This window comes from Opisthocomus hoazin, chromosome 7 (genome assembly GCF_030867145.1).
Source record: "Opisthocomus hoazin isolate bOpiHoa1 chromosome 7, bOpiHoa1.hap1, whole genome shotgun sequence".
NCBI lineage: Eukaryota > Metazoa > Chordata > Aves > Opisthocomiformes > Opisthocomidae > Opisthocomus > Opisthocomus hoazin.
Window position 1 is genome coordinate 15,790,285 of NC_134420.1, and position 23,455 is coordinate 15,813,739.

Genomic DNA, 23,455 nt, shown 5'->3' on the forward strand with positions numbered 1-23,455 from the left:
AGCCACCCCTGGGGACTGTGGTTCCCTGGGGATTTTGTCTGCCTGTGTTTTCTTCTCGGTGTGTTAGATCAACGCTTTCCTTTGGTGAACAGTAAGAAACTAGTGATGGCTTGACAGGGAGGGTGCTTCTTTGAGCTTGTACAAGACAACACTGAAGTCGCATTTGACATGGGAAATTACCGTGCTCGTAGGTATGTGTATGGGACAAAGCAGACCAGTGGGCACAGACCTCAGGGAGCTAGACTGCGTCTTGTTTAGATGAAGACTGGTCCATCTCAAAGTAGATGGGAAATCTGCAGGCATCTTGCTGCTGTGTTGTTTTTCTTTAGGGGGTGTATATCGAAGGTAGTTATCTAGAGGCCAGTTTACTTCTTGTGTGCACACTTCAGTAGGCAAAAACTTCTCCTTTTAGTTTCTCGTTTGATGTTAAATCTGCCTTAGGATGTCGCTACAGAGCGTCTCAGGCTTCACATCCATAGCTGAAGGCAAGAGCTTGGTGGTTTGCTGTCATCCACACGAACGCTATGCTGTGCAGTGCCCGGCTGGCACGTGACCTGTGCAATGCAAGGGCTCGTCAGCTGGTTTGCATGTCTTGATTTAAAAGCACGAAGTCTTTTGTTATGGGTATGTGTGTGCCTAAGAGCAAAGGCACGGCGTCTTGTCTTCTGTCCGGCAAGACTCCCCTTTGCTCAAATTCAGTTGTGTCTCCGTGCAGAGAGTGGGGAGCTGGTAGTCCTGCTGCATGCAGGCAAGCTCTGTACACGCTTTGTATGGGAGCTTTTCAACCTCAGCCTAATTTTAGCTATGGGATATGGCTGGGAGCTGAAGTTGTCAGCAAAGGTTTTTTCTATTAGCACTTTCATTAAAGATTTCCCATGCTGTGTACACATTTACTTACCTCCTTCCCCTCCTCCTTTTTTTTCTTTTTTTTTTTCTTGCGTTACAGCTTCTGACATGAAGAAAGATATAGAGACTTTAATAACCCAGGAAAAAGCGGAGATCGTTGCCAAATATGAGAAGGTACCAACCTCGTGTTTCTCCCCGACATACTGGCTAGGGCTGAAGCTATTTAATTGATTAGGAATGCTGTAAGAACTTTTGCCACCCTGCAGGCATCACCTCAGTAACCCTCATGACATCAGGCCGAAGCTCTCCCTACCTCCTTCTGCCTGCGCATCCACTCTCATCACATCCCCAGAGTTTCTCACGGATCCCGTGTGTGCTCAGCACAGATACCGAAAGGTCCTGGACTTGTAGTGCTTCAGTGCTCCCTTAACACCAGGATGGCTTATGCCCGACAGCACTAGTTTCTCTGACGTACAGCACTTCCCAGCCCATAGCAGAGGCGCACCAGGGACACTGGATAGGCTGAACTTGTGCATTTTTCTCTTGCCTGCTTTGTATTTGTCTCTTTAGAGCAGATTTTGGTCTCCGGCTCTATGCCTTCTAGCATGCAGGGAGGGAGAGATGCAGGTACTGGGGCATTCCCGATGCTGGGGTTGGCTCACAGGTGTCCTTTTTCCTTTCAGGGCAGACAGGAAGGAGCTCAGATTGACCCATGGGAAGATGCTGATTTCACGCTTTATAAAGTTACAGACCGGTTTGGATTCCTGCAGTAAGTCCTTCTGCCCTCTCCTGTTCTCTCTGACCCGCGTGTCTGTGCAGACTGTCTATCTGCACTGAGCGTGGCAGACCCAGCATCTTTCCTATAAGCTGCTTTGTGGCTTGGCTTGATCAATCCCAAATGCAGGAGGATGACTAGATGTGCCTCCTCCCTCAACCACATATGTTCAAACACTCTTATGCTTAGAATCCGCTGCAAGGCAAGGTTCAGAAATGGTTTCCCATAACAAGACTGGAGTCAGAAGGTGTGGGCTGATGCTCCTGTGCCTCTGTGGAGGCCCGTGGTGCGTTGCAGAGACTCTTGCTTTTGCACCTGGTGATTCAGGGAGGTGCAGGCAGAGGTGAGACAAGATGTGTGATGGTTCTCGGTTCCCTTAGGAAATCCACATTCTAAGCGAGGGGCAGATGAATTAGATGCACACACTGTGCCTGGGGAAAATGCTTAGAATAACTATTTTTGTTCCAAATCCAAACAAAAAGTTGTAATAGCAGGTGTTTTGTATGCAAGAGCAGGGTTTCGAAGCACTTGCTGTCCAGAAATGTCCCCTGCACCCTTTTAATTGCTGATCATGTGTGTGTTGAAGAGGAGCTTTATGCCCAGGATTTCCAGTGATGTCCAGTGCTTGATTATCCACCAGCAGCTCCTGTAGGGTGGTGGGGTTTTGGCTGGTGCTTCCTCTGCATCTTCTTCCTCGGGGACAGCTGTAGGAAAGGCATGAGGCCCCCAAGCTGTATCTCCTCAGTTGCCCAAGGCGGTCCCCGAGCTGCAGCACTCTGTGGTCCTCCACACCCTTTCTTGCCCACCGAGTAACCGGTGACCCCTTGCTTTTCCAGCGAGCAGGAGCTGCCAACCCGCACGGCCTTGGAAGAGAAGGTGAGAGCTGCCAGCTCTGTCGTCATGGTATTGGACCCTTATCACACTGGCTGGGGAGGGGACAGTTTTTGAGGACACGAATGTGCAAGCAAGAGGGATGCAGGCAGCCAGCGCCTGCTGGTCACTGCTGCTCACGCGGAGGTGGGAACTCTGCACGATGCCCGTCTGTGGGAGCTTTTATTTTGCAGGGTCAGGCACCTCCCCTCCTGCACTGAAATTGTGCTTTTTAAAGCAGTTTTGGGTTTTTCCCGCTGCTTTGGCACAGTGCTCGGCAGCTGCAGCTTGAAAAGGGGATTGCACATGCAGGGGAAAGTGGTAGAGGTTTGTAGGCTGTCATCTCCATCCTCATCTTCCCTGAGCTGGGAGTGTGTCCTCTGTTAGGATCCTGCTAACTGGGACTGAGTAGCATCTCGTTTCTGCCAATCTGACACAATGATATGATTTGAGGCTAGCTGAACCTGCAGAGATTTTTGTTGTCAAGGAATGCTCCTCTTGGAAATGCTTTCTCTGTGTTAAGCCTGTGTGTCTCATTGTTTTTGCCAATGCTACTACCACGGGTTGAAATTCCCAGTTCCTACCAGCACCTACGGATTGTTCCCATCCCTGATGTGAGGTCTTTGCATAGAAGTTTAAACCTAAAGAGAATGAAGTTTTGTGTTGAGGAGGTATCTTCTGGGGCTTTTTTTTCTTAAATTTTGCGTTGTCTTCTTCCCCCTTGCACCAGCAAAAACAGCAGGAAATCGAACGTGTGGACAAGTGGCTAAAGATGCTGAAGAAATGGGGCAAATACAGAAACAGTGACAAGGTAAGGAGGAAAAGAAAAAGCACATGTCCAGACGGACAGGAATGGTGCATCCTTCCAATGAGTCAGGCTTTTGAAAAGTTGATAGAGAAATCAGAGATCGCTAGAAAATATTGCCTAGTTCTACCAATTAGTCTTTAATATTTGTATTTTTTCCTTGAAGTTGCTGGGTTACCAGTAGAGGGAAAAGTCCTGTTCTGACTAGCATAGTTTTAAAAATTGTTTTCTAAATGCTGCTGTTGTGTTTGCACTTCCGTTTTCCTGTGCAAGCAGGAGCACAGCAGAGATGTTCATGTGCCCCTCTGGGTCCCTGCCCTGAGAGCAGGAGATGTTGCACGCCACAGGTCGCTTCTGTAACTCCACCACCTGGTAGTGGCATGGGAGATGTGACTGATACAGTCCAGATGATGTTCCTCATCATTCTCGCTGGAGGGAGAATTATTTCTCTAGGACATCACCTAGATTTTGTATATTGCTCCTAGCTATGCCTGTGAGAAGCCCCTTCAGTGCCTAGGTGTTAGATTGTGTGCACCTGTCTGTGGAAATCCAGGATGGAGACACCAACCTTGTATCTTGGCTTTGGTGTTCAAAATAAATTCTGCACCAAATGCCACAAATAATATTTGTAATATATTCCTATTACAAACCTCTTGAAACAAAAAGCCCTTTAACCTAATGACAGGACCCTTGCTGGGTAAGGAGGGTCACACCTGACCTGCTCTGCTTATGGTACTGCGGAGGACAGGGCTGAAGCCCAGCATCACCCTGTCGCTATGGCCTCTGCAGCCTTCTGGTTTGGCAGGAGGAGCAGAGTGTTTGGCTGTATTGCTTCTAGCTCCTGCTGACAGAAACTTGAGCTCGGTTAAAAGGTTGTGCAGAGGGTATCTGCATAGCTGCAGGGGGTCATCTAGCAGAGCCTCCCCCTCACCCACGCATCGAGAGTGATGTCAGGTTCACCCAGCCAAAGACCAGCTATAGTCTCGTCCTTTTTTCAAAAAGCCCCCTAATCTTACCTTTGATTACAGCAGGGATGGGGTGGAGATGGGCTTGGTGTTTTATAATCCTTCTGTTCACTTCAGCATGGTTCTAATTATTTTGTTCATCAGCGCTGCTCTAAGGGCAAAAATGGGGGCTCTCCCGTGGCTTTGTTTTTTCTAATTAGAAGTTAGCACTAATCAGTTAGTGGCCTTGTGGGTGAAATGCCAAATTCCAGCAGAGTGCAGAGAATTCCTTCGTGTCCTGGAGGATGTTTGGGATGGGTAATAATGAGTGTTTGTAGCATACCTTGGCTTCCCTGGCTCAGCCGGTGGGGACAGACAGGATCCGGGGTGAGTGGTGTGTGGAGTGACAGTGATCACTGTCTGTCTTTTGGATTTACCCTCATAATCAGCAGGTGTGTTAAGCATGCTGCAGCCCACATAGCTCAGGTCTGCTGGATGGTGAGGGGCTAGACCAGCAAGCAGGTTTTGAGGGTCTTAGGGTCAGAAAATCACAGACCTCTTGTAATGGAATAAATGATGTTATTTATAACAGCCCATAAATGGTTGATGACTCTTGGGAACAGATGTGGCATTGTCCCTGTGCTGGAGGACTGGAAATGGCCATCCCCGCTCCCATCAGAGAAGTAGTGCTTGGCCCCAAGCAGGGAGGGAGCAGTATGGTGACCTCGGGGAGTACAAAAGGAGCTTTGGTTTCAGTCCCATCCAGCCTAACACACCGCTGCCTTGCGCCAGTGCGAGTGCAGGCAGGAAGGTCTGTGTATTGGAGCAGCCAGCAGCGTTAAGTGCAAAGACCCTGACAGGCACAAAAAAAAGTTCTGTAAAATGAATAAATTCAGAATTAAGTTGTATCCTTCACCTGGATGTGCAGACCCATGCTCTTGTGTTGGAAGTGTGGAAGCTGCTCAGAGATTCCTGCTGCCACAGCTGGATACAGCTCAGATGTGGCATTTCAAGGACCTTATGCTGGGATCACAGTCATGCCCTTCAGATGGTTATGGTTTTTTTTTTTTTAGCTGAAGTAAATGTGACAAGCCCTTGATCTGACTTTTCTAAAGCGGAGTGGGTTGGTTTTGTTCCCTCTCTGAGCACTCAGGCCGTCACATCTGCCTTGCATGCTTCCTTCAGGTTTGTTTTTGGCACTTCACTGATGTGACAGAAGCCCAAGTGTCACAAGCCAGCAGCTCTGTGTTATTTTAATAAAGACTAGGATGTCATCTTTGAAAAAAACCTCTTAATGAAGACAGGAGCTTTTCCTCTGATGTTCATTTTGATAGACTGCGCTTTATTAGAGGCAAAAAAAAAATCTTGTTTCAAGAACTCCAGGCAGTTTCACAGGGAAGCCCTGACTTTGGCTCTGTTTGTGTGACGTAGAAACCTGTCTTTATTTTCCAGGCTGAAAGTTTCTGGACTTCAGGGCCAACCTTTTGAGTCCAAGTTCATGTGCTGGACCTGGCAGACAGCTGACCGTATCGAGTGCTTGAAGAGGGACTCTTGGCTTATTGAGCAGGCTGTTGTGTTTTGCAGCACCTTAGTACCTGATCAGGGTTTAGGTTGTTGTCTCAGCTAGTGTGTTCTGAAACGTCAGCAGGAGGAGGGAGGTTGTGTACCCGTCCAGGGAACCAGCCCCAAAGCAACCACCCATCAGCAGGCGAGAAAGAAGCTTTTTCAGACCTCCAGCATGAACCATTGCCACAGAGCAGCAGGTCTTGCTTTCTGTTCCCCCACCTGCTGCCAGTGTGCATCCCCACATGCTGCTGGTTGCAGTCTGGGTGTTGTGGCTGTCACAGATGGTAGGAAACAGGGCTGAAAAAAACACTTAAGAGGAGGGCCTGTTACAATCCCTAGCCCAGCATGGCCTGGCTGTGCCTAAAATCATTCCTGGCATAACCTGTTTCAGGATGAGCAACAAGTAGGATTATCTTAATTGATGTTCTGGGCTTCCCTCTGCTCATCACCACATCAGATATGTCTCCATCTCTGTTCTAGACGCATTTTATAGCAGTCTGATTTAATTTCAGTAGCAACATCAACACAAAATGACACCAGCACAATTCATTGCATGGATGGGGTTAGGATGATGCAGTGTTGCCTTTTCCTGGCTGTACTTTCACAAGGGAAAAGGTACAAAAAGAAAGGAGTGCATGCAAGGACCACACTGCTTTGCAGAATTAAGGTATGTCAAACCTGCAAAGAAGTGCTAAATTGTGTAATTCAGGGTTCAGCACAGGGAGGCTCAGGTAGTCTGTCCTCTTCACTGCTGTTTTAAACTGAAGTTCAAATCCCAACCTGATTCTGCTTGGGAAGGTTAGGAAGTGGTTGGTGCCATGTAAGAATGTACACAGTTAAGGCAGCACAGTTTTGCAGAGAAAAAAGAGACTGTGCTGCATGTGCTCCAATAGCGGGATAATTTATTCATCGTAGCCCTGAAATAAGTGGATTTCAGCCAGTAGTATCAGTCCTAGGAAGAGGATATGACCTCTGCATCATTTGCAAGCTATTTCTTGCTGCTAGCCGTGTGGTATGGGACCTTTAGAGAGGGATGTCTTCGGCCAGAGATGTCTGGTTTTTAGGCAAGGCCTGTCTTTGTGCAAGGGGGTAGCCTTGTCTCTGCTAGGGTCAAGGGAGTGCAGGGTGCTTGATCCAGTGCACGCCAGCAAAGTGATTTAGGATGAATCGTGGCTCTGTTTTGACTGACATGGACACCCAAGAGCGAATAATCTGCTAAGACTGGAGAGAGCCAGCAAACGTTTGTCATGGCAGGGTCAGCTGAAGTCAGGTCTTCCGCCCGCAAACACCATGAGAAAGAAAGAGGGTTGCACCAGGAAGCTGCAGGGTGACTTCTGCTGCTGGTTTTTTGCCATTTTGGAAAGGCAGGTAGCATTTTCCTCTCCCCCAGAGGTATCTCTGGTAATAAATGTAAATGCCCGCTCATGACACATCAGCTTTAGGATTTAAATTTGCCCCTGCTTTGCTGCCAAAGCCCCTGCAAACCTGCTGGCACCCCATGCGGCATAGCCAAGGCTCCAGCTGCAGGGACAAAAGCTGAGTTGGGAGCAACCATTATCTATACGGAAAGAAAACTATGCACAGCAAAGTCCAGGCTCCCAAGTGTCTTGCATGGCCACATCATCGGTCAGCTGGCTTTGCAGTGCAAAAGAGAAGTGCTCTTCTCCAGGGTGGTGGTAGTGGAGGCTTCACCCACTACTCCAGGTAAAGATTTTTACAGCTCAGCTCCCCTGGCACGTCACTGGTGGAGGAAGCGAAGGAGCCCTACCTCTTCAGAAGTATCACTCTTTGAGCCCTAAAGGAACTGAGGAAGGGGGGCTACCCCCACTTCAGGGTGTTGGAGATGTATGGTGGGTATACCGAGAAGCTTTAAAGTGAAATTGCCATGCATACCCCAAATTTGGGCATTACTCCTGTACTTTCTTCCTGGTGGACTATGCACATGACTGAAAAGCTAACAGTGACAGGCTCCAAAATGTGAAAGTGGGCTGAAATGTGTATATTCTGCTTTAAAAAACCAACCCAACCCACCCCTCCTAAACCCTTTTTTAACTATTGTCTCTTAACTACTGCAAAAAGATGTCCTTTGTTTAAAGGCAGTGTCTCCACCCTTGTCATTAAAGACCTGGTTGGGTACTTCTCAAAGGAGATCTCTAATGCAGGAAGATGGAGCTCAGGCCTGTACTTCTGTAGTCTTCCCTATCCCATTTACTGGAAAGAAAGAACATGGGGAGCAGAGAGATGGGGATGGGGTGATGATGGCCTCTATGCCATGAGCTTGGTATGTTAAAGGCTAGAGAGGGAAGATGATCCTATGGCAAAACCTGGAGTAAGTTTTAAACACAGTGGATTCAGTCCTTAGCTCTGACGTGGCCTTTCTACACAGCACCTTGAGCCGTTACTAAGACCACCAGCATCTGCATTTGTGAAACAGGATGACATCCTGCTTCCTGTCATGTGTTGATCTGTCTGTCAGTCTGTATGGGGCATGGTCTAGGTGCTCTCTTCCCGTCTGTAAGGGCTGAGCAGTTTATAAGAGACAGAAGATGGTGACCTTGAGGGTTGTTTTTTCTTCTCACGTGGAGCAGGAGTTGCCATCACCTGCTGCTTTCCCTCTGTCAGTTCATCCCAGCATAAATGCTGCTTTTAATGATAACTTCCCTGTTTTCCTGCAAGTTTCACGATGAAGGAAAGTTGCTCATTTTTGCTCCATGTGACTCACAGCTCTGAGGTTTTTATCACTTTCACGTTTGGAGGCAGTGGGAGGAGGAAAGCCCTTGGATAAATAACGGGGAGGCATTTTAGTTCAGTTTCATCTCAGCATGTTTTGTAACTCCCCTGTGCCTCCCACACTCTCATGTGGAGAAAAATCATTAGAGACATTTACTATATGCCGATGAGGGCTGCGCTCGTTAAAGTCCAACAATACCAGCTCTGGGAATTGAAAACAAAATTATTTTCTTCCCATGGAGCTAAGTGTCATCTTCTGCCTCGGCAGCTGTCAGTCGGTCTCTCCTAATCCGTTGGAAATAAGTAGTTTTTTTGGTGATTTTATCTGAATTGTTACATACTCCAGTTTCTTGATCCCATCTCAGCTTTTTCTTCATGAAGTCATGAGCGCTTGCAGGAGCCAGGCTTTTGTGGGCGCCTTACCAGTACCACTTTGGGGACATGGTTCATCTAACCCTGTCTCTTTGTGTCTCGTACTTCTTTTGTCCTTATTTGATGACTCTCAGGGAATGGGAATTGCTTGTTCATCTACCTGGTCTTTCAGCCCTGGGGATGAAGCTGTCCAGCGTGGCGTGAAGGTTTGCTGTCCTCCAGAAATGCCTCCTCGTGTGAGCTTGGGCGAGCAGGAGTGGCTCCTCTGGGTGTGCAGATGGTGAATTAGTGATGTCCCACTTAAAATGCAGGATGCTGTTGAATAGGATGGTGGCCATCTGTGCGCACATCTTGGTAGTGAGATGCTTTTTAGGGGGCAGCTCTTACTCGGCGTATACAGAGGGGAGGGCAGGATCTTGCAAAGAATTTCTGTAGAGTATGGTCCTGGCTATGACTGGACCTTCAAAGCTGGTGCTAAGCAGCACCTGGGGCAGAGCAAGTATTTGGCAAGTGCTGAGAACGGGGTTTTAAATGTTGAATGTCCATTACAGTTAGAGGATCAAGATACCTTACACTGACACTTTGTGTCAGCAGAAATTCTGAAATATTTGCCATTATGTGGCGGAAAAGTGTTATAACACATATTTAGCTCTCCTAGTACTACACGGTGGTCTTGGCATTTATTACATAGCTATTACATACTTATTTTGACTGGGATAGTGGTGTTATTTCTTTGTTGTCCCCTAACCTGTCTGCTTGAACCCCACCTCCTGTCTCGTCTTGTACTAGCTCTTTGGGACAAGAGCTGTCGTTGCTGTGTTTTGCACTTGGTAGGCGCAGTGCTGCCATGCAGACGGTAACGAAACGAGGAGTATGGGTCTGTGCTCTCTGGAGGCTGCGAGCCCAGGTAGGCTGACAACACAGTGCCATGTTTATGGTCTTTATAACTTTGTGTGTAGGCTGGTGTTTAAAAAGTCAAGCTAGAAGTTAAAAAGCTGATGATGCGAGATGGGTCAGAAAGGAAAGGTAACAGGAGCAGGCGTTCAGCTTGGTGAAACAGATACAAAGGCAACTCGGCAGGACCATGTCCAGAAAGCCTTCTGCTAGGAGCTGGATGCTTCCCCATGAATTGCAGCCCTTCTCTTGCATCAGCCTGAAACGTGTGAAGCAGAACCACCCTATGGAAAGAGAAGAGGGGTTTTGAAGGAGGTTGAATGCATTTGTACCAGGCAATGCCAGTAGCTCCAGTTGATTGCCTGGTTGGGTACTGCCCTGCTCAGCCCTGAGCGTATTTCCATGACTGGGAATCCGGTACCTCTGTCCCCTTCCAAGGAACTGGCCTGTCCTGAGGGATCACTGTGTGACAGTGTAAATCCGCTCCATGGCTGGAGCTTGGGAATCTGGTGGAGTGCCGCGGTTAGCTTTGTAGTGCAGCTGCGAGGCGTTGCACGGGTGGAATGAATGGAAGGGTGGAAAATATTCAGAAATGGGGCTTTTTTCTTTTTTGTGAAACTTTTAATGGGAGAAGTCAGGGCTGGAACAAAAGCTCTTTGCTGTTTTGCATTGAAATGTAATGGTCTCTTTAGAGAGAGAGGGCTTTATGACAAGTAAAAAGGGAACAGGCCTCTGTGAGATGAAGTGGACATGTGGAGGCAGGAGGAGGGACACATGCACGTTTGTCTCCAATCCCCCTCCTTGCTTGCGGAGTACCCTGCATATTCGGGGGAGAGCCCTTGGTGTAGCCCACAGCCTCCTTTGCCACTTGTTAAGCTGTGAGAGTTTCTGTGGATATGTCCCTGTGGCTCTCATGTTAAGGGCTCTCCTCTCCAAGGGGAAATCTACTTTTCTCCCAGTCCCTGAGGATCCAGGTGAGAATAGCCATGCTAGATCAGATCAAAGGCTTCAAAGCCAAGGGTGCTGCATCTGGTCCTTGGAGGGGACTCCGAGGACAGGCTGGTGTGCACGGAATGTGACTGCTGTGAAACACCTGAGATTTCTCCATGTGTAAAGGGGATGGTCCATGTCCAGCTCTTCCAGTAAGGTTAAAAGCATGATTTGTGGCTTGATTTTGACTGAGTAGGTGTCTCCAATGGATGCAGGTGCTCAGCTCATCCGTCAGATTGGAGATGCCCTCTCTGCACCAGCGCAGGCAGAGGAAGAGGTCATTTGGGGTGTCAGCTCAGATGGCTGGTGGTCTGCCGCAGCAACCCATGGAGCACATCTGTTCTTCCACCAGCAGGACCAGCTAACCTTGCATGTATTTCCCTCCCTACAGATGTGCCGGCGAGTGTACAAAGGGATCCCTCTTCAGGTGCGAGGCCAGGTCTGGTCGCTTCTGCTGGACGTTGAGAAGATGAAGAAGGAAAATGAAGGAAAGTATGAGGTACAGACTCAGACAATGGGAGCAAGGTGATGGGGAGGCTGGTTTGGTGGGGCTTCACTGGCTGGGGCAAGTCAGACCCATGGCGGATGCAGGCATCTCCACCTGCATGGGCAGGAGAGAAAGGGGGTTCATATGGGGATGGTTTAAGGGGCTGGAGGGGTGTGTGTCACACCCCACCCTTGCATCCTCCCTTGCAGGGTAGCAGCCTGCTGAGTGCCCAGTGATGTGTGCCTGGTGGTGGGGCCCCATCCCGTCCGTGAACTGCTGCGACCTCCGAGAAGGAAAGGCTTAAAATTAGTGAGGGCTGAAAATACAAGGGAGATAAACTCGCTATCTCTGTGTGTATAGTAGACTGGGGCCTTTCAGCATGTTAGCCAGCTGCTTTCCTTAATATGCTGCTTCCATTTATTCTGCTGGAAGCTGCAACCAAAGATGCTGTTGGTGTTATTGCATCTTTAGAGAAAGATGCAGGGAGGCTTAGCAAAGATACCGCTTGTAGTCCCCGAGCTCCCTGGAGTGATACGGAGTAGCCATGAGTACCCTGAAGTGGGTAGGTACTGGATGAAGGTACCCCAAACCTCTCTGAGTGCTTGAAAATTTTTCCATGTGCTTGAAAATTTTTCTGTGTGCTTGAAAATTTCACTTGAGGGATTTTGAAATGTGCAGCAAGGTCAGAAGCCTTAATCCAGCTGACAATGGGTCGTTAGTCAAGAAACCTAATTGAGGATGGGATGAGGGCAGGTCTTGCAAGCCTAGGGAGTGATTTCTGAGCCGCAGGGTCCTGCCTTACAACTTAGATGTGCAGCTGGAAGTTGACTGGCGGCACTGGAAGTGCTAGGATTGAAGTGGCTTCTTTTATCTTCCATTTTCAGCCTTTTTATAACTGTCTTACAAGTTTCTATTAATAATCAAATAAAAATCATTTTTCTATTAAAAATCACTTATTTTCTCTGTGGATTACTTCCTAGCAGAGCACTACATGCTGCAGGCTTGGATTCGGTGGTATAAAATAAGCAATTTCTGTAGGGTGCATTGAAGAAGAACATGAGTAATGGGGTTACCTGTATTTTGTTGGGGTTTTGTTTGTTTGTTTGTTTCAGGCATCTCGGCTCCTTTACGCTGCCTCTTTCCATAGGCAGCGTGTAGAAGCCCTTGGTTGATAATTAACTTTTTTTCCAGACTTGTGTTATGGTTTAGCTTGCATCATGTACCTGGGTGAGGATCGGGGTGTTGTGGAGTTATGTTTCAAAGGCAGAAGGTCAAGTGCTGCTTCCAGCAGGTGTTTCTAAAAGTCACTGCCTATTAAGCAGGATGATGCTAATGCTCATTATAGTTAGTCAAGCATAGATGTTAATAGCAAGATGCTGCTGGGATGGAGTCAGGTGCAGGGGCTTGGGGAAGGCAGGCTGGGCTCACAGCGATGATAATCAGACAGAAGGAAGCTCTCCCAGCATGCAGATTCTTATCACGCCCCCTCCTTCGAAGCTGTGCTGTGCAGGTAGGGAAGCAGTCCAAACAAATGAAAGTCACAAGGAGTTTATCTGTGCTCCAGAGAGGTCTGTGATAAACAGGAGCTTCAGGGCTAATAGGCTTTGCTGGATGCAAATCCCCCAGGCTCATCTTAATCCTTCTCTTCTTTGGTGCCACCTGCCGCCAGTAATTAGCTCCCCCCTAACTTCCTCCAGAAGAGGTTAAGTGCAGGTCCTGGATGAGGGGTTTTGCTTTCAAGAAGGGACCAAGCCTCAGCCCCAGCCATGTGTCCTGGAGGGGCAGGTCCCAAAGCCACCCCATTTCTCCTTGGGGCATGAACCATGGCACAAAAGCCTGGCTTTTGCATGTGCATTGAGTTTTGAGTGTGCCACCTGGCACATGCCAGGTGATTCATCTTTTTTTACACCCACTGCTGCCTCTGTAGAGATGTTGCCCTCTGCGCTGAGGCTGGCAGAGGAGCTACTTTTCCAGCCAAGTGGTATACATTGCTCCCTGTGTTCATGTTGCCTCTGGAGCGATGCGATTAAAAAGCCTGGTCCAGTTGCTTCTGTAAGGCTTTATCTTATCCCAGCTGTCCTCCAAGTCCTCTCCATGCAAGTCTCCAAGTCTTCTTCAAGGCCGTGGCAGCTCAGTTGTCGCTGGTGCTGCAGGAGCCTGGAGGCTATCATGGGATGTGCCACACTTGGTTTCAATGTGGGTGCCTCTCTGGGGTTTTATAGCCACAACCAAGAGGACTTCAGAAGAGCTCAGAAGCTGGCAGGCGAAACGTGCCTGGCCATGGGGCAAAGCAGAGGCATCCTGGCTTCCACCCGTTGCTTTGTAAAAGGTCTCTGGGACAGGACCTCCAGCTTCCCAGCTTCTGCCTGCCAATGGCTTGCAGGGCTCGCAGCGCTAATGAGCTCGGCAGAGCATCTGTGGAGGCCTGAGGTTACTTAAACAAGGGAAAAAAGGAGAACAACCCATCCTGGGCTTCTTGTTTACTGTCTGCAGAATTGATAAAGCCTCCTGGGTGCATGGAGGTGACAAAATGCTGTGCAACCTGCGTGCTATTCGGGTGCAGTGATTTAAAAAAAAACAAACAAGTAGGGGTTTTTACAGTCTTTGGGAAATTTCTGTGTTGTTCTGTCAGGAAAACCAAGAGGGCCTTTACCAGAGAAATTTGAACTGAAGTGACCCGGTGCGTATGAATAGTCATTTTGTCTCAAGTAGTCTGCCTGCTTTATAGAGGGCAAGGAGCAATAGGAATTACAGCAGGGAAATTATGTGGTTCATCAGATCTTCATTCTGTCATCACTTTTATCCTCCCTTGTCACGTGCAGGCAATAATTCAAAATAGCCCCTGCACTGTTGCTCTTCCAGCTGCTTTCAAGGTTGGAGTTAATATTCCCAGGATGGTGTGACTGCCCTGAGCATTGGCTGTGCTGGACACGTCTGGGTGCTAATCACCTTTTGATGTTCCCCAGAGCTGATGTGGCCACCTCGGGAGGTCAACAGCAGCCTGGAGGCGCCTTGTATCAGGCTGACAAGCATTCATAGGATGGCAGCTGCTGTAGCAGATGATTAAGTATCTGTGCAGATATGCTATTTTCATTCTCCTGTGTGATCAAGGAGGGGCCCTGACCCTGTGCTCCGGGCAAGCTGGGTATGCTGCTCATCTCCACTGCTCCTAACCTGCCAGTGGATCTCAGGCTGCCTTGAAGATGGTCACAAAATGTATTTTATTAATGCAGTTAACTCTGGAGATATTAAAGAAGGAGGGAAATTGCATGATCACCGGTGGTATCTAAAGGCTGTGCGATGAGATGCTTGGCTATAGCATAATGGTCCCTGCCTTCATGCACAGAGCTGAACAGTGGGTTACAAGAGGGACTACAGTGGGATTCATCCATGGAGCATCTTGAGCTTGGGACTCTGAGAGCGCAATTGGTTGAAGCGGGCTTAGCTTTTGTTTGAATTTCCATTTTTTGCATGGACTTCAGTCCTTTGTCTTTGTGATGCTGCCTTAAATGATTAGCCAGCATGGCGGGAGCATCAGGATTATTGGTTCTGAGTTTAGCTTCTGTTCTGGACTCTGCCAGTTCCTTAAAATTTGCACCAGTCCAATGGGATACCCCAGGACTGCTTTTCTAGTGGAAACTCCTTAACCTAAGATGATTCTCTTCTGTAGAGGAAGTAGTAGTTGAAGGTGACTTCACAGACTCTGTCGTAGCAGTTTGGACTCTGTTATGACTGAGCCTCTGAAAAGCTCAGGGACTCGGTGCTTGTGTCTGTGTGTTGGTTATAGAAGTGTATTGTTCCTTAAGCGCCAACAGAGGCCTCGATGCTTTATGGCAGCCAGGCTGGGTACCACAAGGAAATTAAAAGAAATCAGAGTGGAATTTAATTGTAAAGGTTTTAGATTCTGAAAAGTCAGTATCTGCATTGGAAGATGGGCGAAGGCTGGCAGCTGTTGTAGCATGGGTTGCCCCCTTCTCCCTGGGCCCGCAGCACAGCTGAGGGGCCAGGGATTCACCTCTGGGCTGCAGATTGTTGTTCACTGCAAGATGGCAGTGTCCTTGAGTCACTCTGCGCTAGCTCTGCAGCTCACAAGCTGCCACTCCTGCTGTAGGAAGCATGCCTTCTTGCTGTGTGAAAAGAGGAGTGGGCTGAGATGGTGTCTGACTCCTTCCTCTTGTCTGCACCTTTCCCTTCCAGCAAATGAAAGAACAAGCAAAGAGCTTTTCATCAGAAATCAAGCAGATAGATTTGGATGTTAACCGCACCTTCCGAAACCACATCATGTTTCGGGATCGCTACGGAGTGAAGTGAGTACGAAAGGCTTCGCGTGGCTGTACAGACACCGGTGCCGGTGGGTGTGCATGGGATGTGGTGGATGGGGTGGCCAGCAGCCCCCTGGCTTGGGGTGGTCTCCATCCCCCTGGGTCAGAGCAGCTCATAGGAGAGCAAAGCCACCTCTGCCTGCTCCACAAACCATCAGCACATGGTACGACCCACAGATGTTGGACTGCTGATTCTCCCTTCAGACAGGTCCACACTGGACCACCTTGAGCCCCCGTTCATGAGCCAAGCATCAGCCTGTTGTGGTGCCTTGTCCCCTAAGGTGCTAGGCTTGCAGTTGCAGAGGGCTTGGTTTGGGATGGCTGGGTCTGCTGGGAGCTGGGTAGAGCGAGGCATACGTGGCCTTCACAACGGAGGGGGTTGGAGAGGTTTGCCAAAGTGGCTTTGTCACTTGGATGAGTCACACCTGGCTGCCCTACACAGACATACAGTCTGCATATCTATATGGTGATGACTGCTTTAGCGAGGAGTGAAGGGAGAAGGGAACACATTAATAAAATGGTGGCAGTGCTTTCACCCAAGATGTGTAACACTTGATGCCTGGGTGGTTGCAAGTCTATTAAAAACCCACCACCACTCCAAACCTGAAGAGCGAGTGTGTTGAACACAGTACGTGTGGGTACGTACTTGTTTCTCCAGGAGACCTGCTGATGGAGCAGGCTGGTTCAGCCCCACTCTGCGGGGCTGCTGGTAACTGCCCCTCCAAAGGAAGAGGTCACATCCCACGTACCCGTCAAGGTGCTTTCTGGTTCTATGAGCCCTGCTCCTTGCAAAAGGCATAAGTACCAGTTGGCTGGGTGTTTTCAGAACCTTTGCTCTCTGTGCATATGCGTTGGTGTGGACACAAAGCTGGAGACCTCACACTCAGGTGCTTTAATATCATTCTTTCTCCCCAGGCAACAGGCACTCTTCCATGTCCTGTCAGCATACTCTGTTTATAACACCGTAAGTAGTAAGTTAGTCCAGTTAAAGTGAATAGTATTGTGCTATATATATATATGTATATATATATATATATATAAAAAGATTAAAAAAAAAGCTCTCTATATATTTGTATACATGTATGTTTGTGTGTCTATATATGTGTCTACATACACACACACACGCATTTAGCCAATGGTAATTCCGCTTTTAAGTCCTAATACTGGTTTTTATAGACAGCTGCAAGACTTGAAGGCAACACAAGACACTTTGCGCAGTTGTTTTTTCATTCCCTTGTTCATTTTGTCACTTGGTGAATGACATCTGGCAGATGCAGTTTGGGGAGTGTCAGCAAAGAACAAGGGATTGCCCTTTGGCTGTCCAGCAAGACTAGCCTCCTGGCTGAAGGTCTATCATGTTTCTTCTTGTCATACACTCAGTGGCATCCTTGTTGAAAACACTGATTTATTACAGTGAACCAGTAATTTTTTGCTGAAGGACATGGGCAGAATAAGCCTAAATTAGCAGCTGAACCTACTGCTTCCATCTCCAGGAGGGGAAAGTTACCCCAGACGGCACAGAAGATGCTCAGGGGGGTAGTCATGGGAACAAAGACCCTGCCTTCCCTGACAACAGATAAATGCTTACCAGATTTATTTATTCTTTAATTCCTTCAGTGCTCATGTGGCTGATGGAATCCAAAACAGTATCGGAGCCATATGCTGTTTATCATCACATTCCCTGCTCCTTGAAGCAGCTTCAGGCACCTCTTATGTTGGGGTTTCTGTCCCTCACCCCCCAGGCTTGAGCAGGGCTGGTGGGGGGAGCAGCGTGGTGGGGGTCATTGACTGCAAGCCCCTCACCCTCCGCCTGAGGACCTGCTAGAGTGGGTCCAGAGGGCCACAAAAATTGTCAGAGGGCTGGAACACCTCTCCCATGAGGGAAGACTGAGAGTTGAGGATGTTCAGTCCAAAGAGAAGGCTCTGGGGAGACCTTATTGTGGCCTTTCAATATTTAAAGGGGGCTTATAAGATAGACAGAAAGACTTTTTACCAGGCCCTGTAGTGACAGGACAAGGGTCAACGGTTATAAACTGAAAGAGGGTAGGTTTAGACTGGACATAAGCAAGACATTTTTTACAGTGAGGGTGGTGAGACAATGGAACGGGTTGCCCAGAGAAGCTGGGATGCCCCATCATTGGAAGTGTTCAAGGTCAGGTTGGATGGGGCTTTGAGCAACATAATCTAATGAAAGATGTCTCTGCCCATGGCAGGGGGTTTGGATGAGATGATCTTCAAAGGTCCCTTCCAACGCAAACCACTTTGTGAGTCGGTGACATGATAGATGCTGTAGATACATGTGAGCTGTGGATTTGGGCATAAGTGGTAAAGACCTTGAAACAGGACAGACCTTGAAAGAGGAGAGGGAAGCACAGACAAACTGACCTGCTTCTGCAGCTTTAGCATCATGGTGGAGTCTGACGGCATGGCAGCACGTTTACCCCTCTTGACTCTTGCAGGAAGTGAGCTACTGCCAAGGCATGAGCCAGATTGCAGCCATCCTCCTGATGTACTTAAACGAAGAGGATGCATTTTGGGCACTGGCACAGCTGCTGACCAACCAGCGGCATGCCATGCACGGTAAGGCTGGGGCAGGATGCGGGTGGGGACTCTTGTGATGGGAGGGAAGGCTGTTTAGGTAGGTCAGTAGAGCCTCATTTCTCCTCACATACTTGTTTGAAGCACGTAAGGCTTAGTTATGTGCTGATGCAACCTCACTACCACTCTTGGAGGCAGACAAGTTCATCAGGGAGAAAAACCCATGGTTTATCGGCACTGAGCTGTAGCGCTCAGTAATTAACACTTTCACAGAGGTGCTATCATCTCTCCGGAGTGTCATGCCCTTGGCAATCAATTAACTCAAGGTTATGAGTTTTTAAGAAGTCTCACAGAAGTACATCCAAGAGCATCATGTAGTGTTCTGTTTTTAGTGTGCGATGAACCACATGCCTTTGTGTTTTTATGAAGGTGTAATTCCACCAAATGTGCTGTATTATTTTACTTAAAACACATTAAAGATTCTTTTGTCTTACTTGTGGTTAGCAGTGCTGTATGCACAGGGGTCATTTTATGAGCCTCATGGCTTGATAACTCCGAACAGTCTTAAACGCATGTCCTGCTAGATTACGGGGTGCTGCACAAGCTTGTGGTGTTCAAACATATTCAGCTTTTCTCTGAACCTTGGTAAGCACCAAGATGTGTTCAGAGAGGTCTTGGCCAAGCCAAGTCTCAGGCGGGCGGACGGTGGGGAGGTGCACAGGTCTGCTCTGGACCAGCTGGGGTTGGTGCTGAGGGTGCTGTCACCTATGTAGATGGGGTGAAGGGCAGGCTCTGGGAGGGATGCCAAGGGAGGTAGCTGGGCATGTTGTGGTCCAGCCAACTGCAACAGGCAATGCAGGGGATGAGTTTCTACAAAATCATGCTGCTCCCATGACTGCTCCAGAAATTTTCTGATGATTTCTCTCATCTTTTCTCATTAAGGCTTTTTCATTCCTGGGTTCCCGAAGCTGCAGAGATTTCAAGCTCACCACGAGCAGATTTTAAGCAAACTCTTTCCCAAACTGAAGAAGCACATGGTATCTCCTTGTTATCAGTCTCCCCCTATTAATACCATGTTTTAATGCTAAAGCAATTAGTGTAATGTTCTGCCAAATAGGTGAACAACTGAACGTACTTCTAACCATGTGGGACTGCTTCAGTCGCAAAGAGGCAAATGTTTATTAAACGGGGTGCTTGAATCTTGCTGAGGCGAGTGGTTATCATTTGCTTGCTGGTCGTCATTAGTGTAGGGACTGCTAAAATCTAAGGGCTTCCTTAGGAAAGCCAGGCAGGAAGGCTCACAGAGCCTGCAGCAGAAGGAGCTGTTGCGTACAGCAGCGAGGCTGGACTGTGTGCTCACACCGGCTGCAAAGCCCAAAAGGTGATGCTGGACTGTCTGGAGTCTTAATGCAGTGATTATTAGCCACAAGTGCTTGCATTTAACAGCTTTGCTGTTGTTTAAAGACAGGAGGCACATAAGATTTGCTGCGTGTAAGATTTGCTGTGTGTTTTGTTGCTTGGGCACATCCAGTTGATTTTCCCTCTCGCAGGTGTTACAAGCCCATTTGGTGGCTGGAGGAGCATCTGCAGGACACATCAACTGCAGTCTAATGTCTAGGCAGCTATTTTGCAACACCTGCTCCCTTTTTTGTCCCCCCTTGCATTTGCTGTAGACAGCTGGTATTCAGTAGCCAGATTCCTGAAGGTTCCTTACGCTCCCAAGGGTCGAGGTGGCCTGGCTCCAGGAATAGCTGTTTATATTGCTATCATCTGCAACAGCTCTTGCTTTGTTCTGCACATGAGCCAGCCCTGGCTATGGAAGTGAAACAGAGTCAGGACAGGTTTTCACTGAATTATAGCCATTGGGGTGGGGATACCTGGATGAGGAGGATGGGAATAATGCTGTGAAAGCTTCTTTCTGAAAGCAGCCTCCCCAGGCTTGCAGGTGTCCAGCACCATCCGAAAGCAAAGACCAGAGCAGGCCATTAATTTTATCAGCTTCTTCCTCTTCCCATCCCTGCTGCTTTGCTGGCTTTGCAGCAGCAGTCAGGTTGACTTTTGACTTTGTGCATGTGCAGGGCACTGGGCATCCCAGAACCAGCCATGCCACACCATCAGCCATAACAGAAAAAGCAAAGCTGTGTGAGAACGCTGTGCCGGGCGCCAGACGGCTTGAAAAGTGATAGACCGGGGTGATGTTGATGAGGTTTTGAAGAGTTTTCCTTAGCGTGTCAGGCTGCCCTGCTCCTGCAGCAGCCCTGCCATGCAAATGAGGTAGTGCTAGTAAAATGGACTTGACTCTGCAGGTCTGGATTTACCTGTGGGATACTTGTGGTTAACCATTTATGTGGTGCTCTGAGAGGCTCACGTGGGAATTGCTATGGAAACAAAAATGGTAAACTGCAAGGAGTGCATGTTTTGGGTTCCTGGAAGGTTTTTGTAAATGCCCGGAGTAGATGCTAGGCCATAAAAGCTTCTAGAAATCCCTCTCCAAAGTTGTGGCTGAAGTTTGGGAACGTCAAGCATCAGCTTCAATGAATATCTAGGGCACAGGGCCAGAACAGGGCTTCAGCATTGGTATTTAAAGCAGCAGCTTTGTTGGGAGACAAACTGCAGCCAGATCCCAGACCCCAGCATTAATAAACCTCAAAAGCCCTATGAGTTGCTTGAACCTCCAGCAGCCAGCCTGGTGAAATGCCTGTCTCTCTCTGCTGTCTCTTCCTAGGACAAGGAGCAGATGACTACGGGGATTTACACGACCAAGTGGTTCCTGCAGTGTTTCATTGACCGGGTGAGCATCCTCTGCGGGCTGTTTGCTGCTCTGCTGCTTGCACGCGTGGTAAATCTGCCTGTTTTTTGGAAAAAGTATCATAATTTGAAGAGGGTGTTAATATTTTATAAGGTGGGATATTATGCACACTCTCATAAGGCAAAAACAAATTAATAAGGGAGAAGCCAAAAATAACTGCATGTCACTGATGACAAGCCAATTCCTGCTGTGTTTTCACAAGCAGTCGCTGGGAGATGGCTTAGCAGCAGCAGGATAAGCTTCAAAGTTGGGAGAGATCTTTCTCTTGCCTACTGGCACTGCTGCAAAGGCAATTAACCTCACTTTGGCTCTGGAAACAATGTAGGGAGAAGAAGAGCTGGAGGCACAAACCTCAACAAATAGCACTGCAGCAGCTGCAGGCAAAGGGGTGGGCTGGGCACTGGAGACACATGAAAGTGTGAGAAAATTACCCCGATTTGTCCAGAGCTAATTTGCCAGTCCTGAGCCAAGACTACTTTATTTTTAGGGGCAGCGTTGTGCTTGCACACTTGAATGCAAGATCCAGACTTGCTAATGTTTAGGACATCTGTGTGTTCCCAGTCTCAATTTTCTGCTGCCCTGTCTCGTAAAACAGTGGACCCTCCAGAGCAGGGGAATCCATGTGCTAGTATGCCTGCATGGAAAGTTTCTCCTTTTCTGCCTTTGTGGCCAGGTTGTAAGTACTTTCCTAGCCACCCAAGGGTGTTAGCTTTGAGGCAAAACTATAGATGATAAAATAGGGTTTTGTGTTACAGACAAATCCTGGACATCCAGTGCCTCACCTGTTGTGTGTTTTGGTGCAAGGGGACGTAGTGTTGCCACCAACCTCTGTGTCATCATCCCATCAATCAATGCTAACAAGTGTGGTGCTAACAAACTGGGTTTTTGTTTGTGTGTTTGAAACAGACCCCCTTCACCCTCACCTTGCGGCTGTGGGATATCTACATCCTGGAAGGAGAGCGGGTACTGACGGCCATGGCTTACACCATCCTCAAACTGCACAAAAGTAAGGTCCCAGCAGAGCACATCTTGTATGGCAGAGGTGGCACGGTGCTGAGCCACCCTTGTGCTGCTGACACGGCAACCCTTGCTGGCCACTCACTACCGGCATGCTTGGTGCCCTGTGCTGGCCCCAAAAGGCACAGTCCCGTGCCAGTGCTCTGGGGGGGAAATGAGATGCTGCAAGGGTTGAAATCCTGCACTTAATGCGCAGCAAACTCCTCCTGAAATGCTCCCAGCTGCCTCTTTCTGCATGCTGCGCCCCACATCTTCTGTCAACGCACTTTTAGGGGCAATACAGACAGCAATCCGTCTGCCTGCAAAGCTCTATGTGGCAGTTCAGCTGAAAAGGCTGTAGAGGGAGAAATAAATCCATTAATAGACTTCTAAAATGACCAAACCCTGATTTTCTTACATAACATTAAGGCAGTGATACTTCTACCTGAAGATCTTTGGGACTTTGAACCCCTCCATTCCCATAAGCTAGCTTTGGGAATGCCTGTTAGGTCTTTAATCTGGGACAGGGGCAATGTTGATATTGCACGCTGGGAACCTTTGGGCCAGTGGGATTTATGGGACTGCCTGTGTTGGCTTCCCCAAACAGCCAGCCTGCTCTTCCTTCAGTTGAATGAAGAACAGGCTATCCAGAAATACATTGTCAAGTATCCCGTTCGTTGGCAAAGGCTGGGAAACTGGCAGGCAGGCGGAAGTTTCAGTCTGACTGAAACTTTCTCTCTTCCCTGAGGAATGTGTGGTGTGGATCGGCATCCCTGCCGGCATCCTGTTCCTGCCTGAATCCCATCCTTGCCTGCGTCCCTGGTGTGGGCCAGCATCTCTGCCTGCATCCCTGCCAGCTGGCTGGTGCAGGCTGGCATCCCTGTGTGGCAGTGGCAGCTGCTGGCAGGGGCTGTTCAGTCTGATGCTTGGGACCTATCTTGTGGAGCTTTTCCTCCTCCTAGCGGTACTGTTGAGAACTTCCAGAAATGGCCCAAAATGTGCAACTGGTCAGCATAGGTCCCAACCCCGCTGAGCTACTGCCCAGAGGTGGCGCGGATATGTACATGTATTGACAGCCCTGAGAAACAGCGGGAAGGTGGGAGAGAGGCAAAAACGTTCAGGCTGTCCCACCACGGAATGAGAACAGCAGCAGAATCCCAGATAAAACCAAAGCAATGCAACCCATACTCATGCTGCCCTGCAAATTTGGCTGTGCTGCGGCCATTACTCCTTTCTACCATCCCCCAGAGCGCTTGCTGAAGATGACGCTGGAAGATTTACGGGAATTTCTGCAGGAGAAAATTGCCGCTTCCCTGCAGTATGAGGACGATGCTGTCATTGAGCAACTGCAGGTGTCAATGACCGAACTGCGCAAGATGAAATTTGACCTCCCCCCGCCAGGTGGGTAGAGGGGAAAATGGGCAGCGCGGCGGGAACAGCCGGTGGCACCCATGTTCCCTGGGGACCAGAGCATCCCTCTGGCATGGCTGGGAGCCAGGGCAGCCCAGAAG

At 48.6% G+C, this 23,455-nt stretch overlaps 1 protein-coding gene across 12 annotated transcripts in view; it reads left to right on the top strand.

The window, feature by feature from the left end:
- LOC104335353 (USP6 N-terminal-like protein) overlaps positions 1-23,455 on the top strand; it is an 81,666-nt gene that overhangs the window by 55,705 nt on the left and 2,506 nt on the right. For 9 of the 12 annotated variants that reach the window (XM_075425636.1, XM_075425635.1, XM_075425629.1 and 6 more), the window contains 12 exons: positions 947-1,020; positions 1,530-1,615; positions 2,458-2,497; positions 3,222-3,302; positions 11,184-11,291; positions 15,477-15,586; positions 16,517-16,565; positions 18,061-18,181; positions 19,082-19,176; positions 20,865-20,930; positions 21,855-21,954; positions 23,193-23,345. In XM_075425636.1, the coding sequence (XP_075281751.1) occupies positions 955-1,020; positions 1,530-1,615; positions 2,458-2,497; positions 3,222-3,302; positions 11,184-11,291; positions 15,477-15,586; positions 16,517-16,565; positions 18,061-18,181; positions 19,082-19,176; positions 20,865-20,930; positions 21,855-21,954; positions 23,193-23,345 (1,075 nt within the window). In that variant the 5' untranslated portion in view covers positions 947-954. Of the gene's footprint in view, positions 1-946; positions 1,021-1,529; positions 1,616-2,457; positions 2,498-3,221; positions 3,303-9,697; positions 9,816-11,183; positions 11,292-15,476; positions 15,587-16,516; positions 16,566-18,060; positions 18,182-19,081; positions 19,177-20,864; positions 20,931-21,854; positions 21,955-23,192; positions 23,346-23,455 lie in introns of those variants that run through there. The other 3 variants (XM_075425640.1, XM_075425639.1, XM_075425641.1) reach the window with 3 other exon arrangements.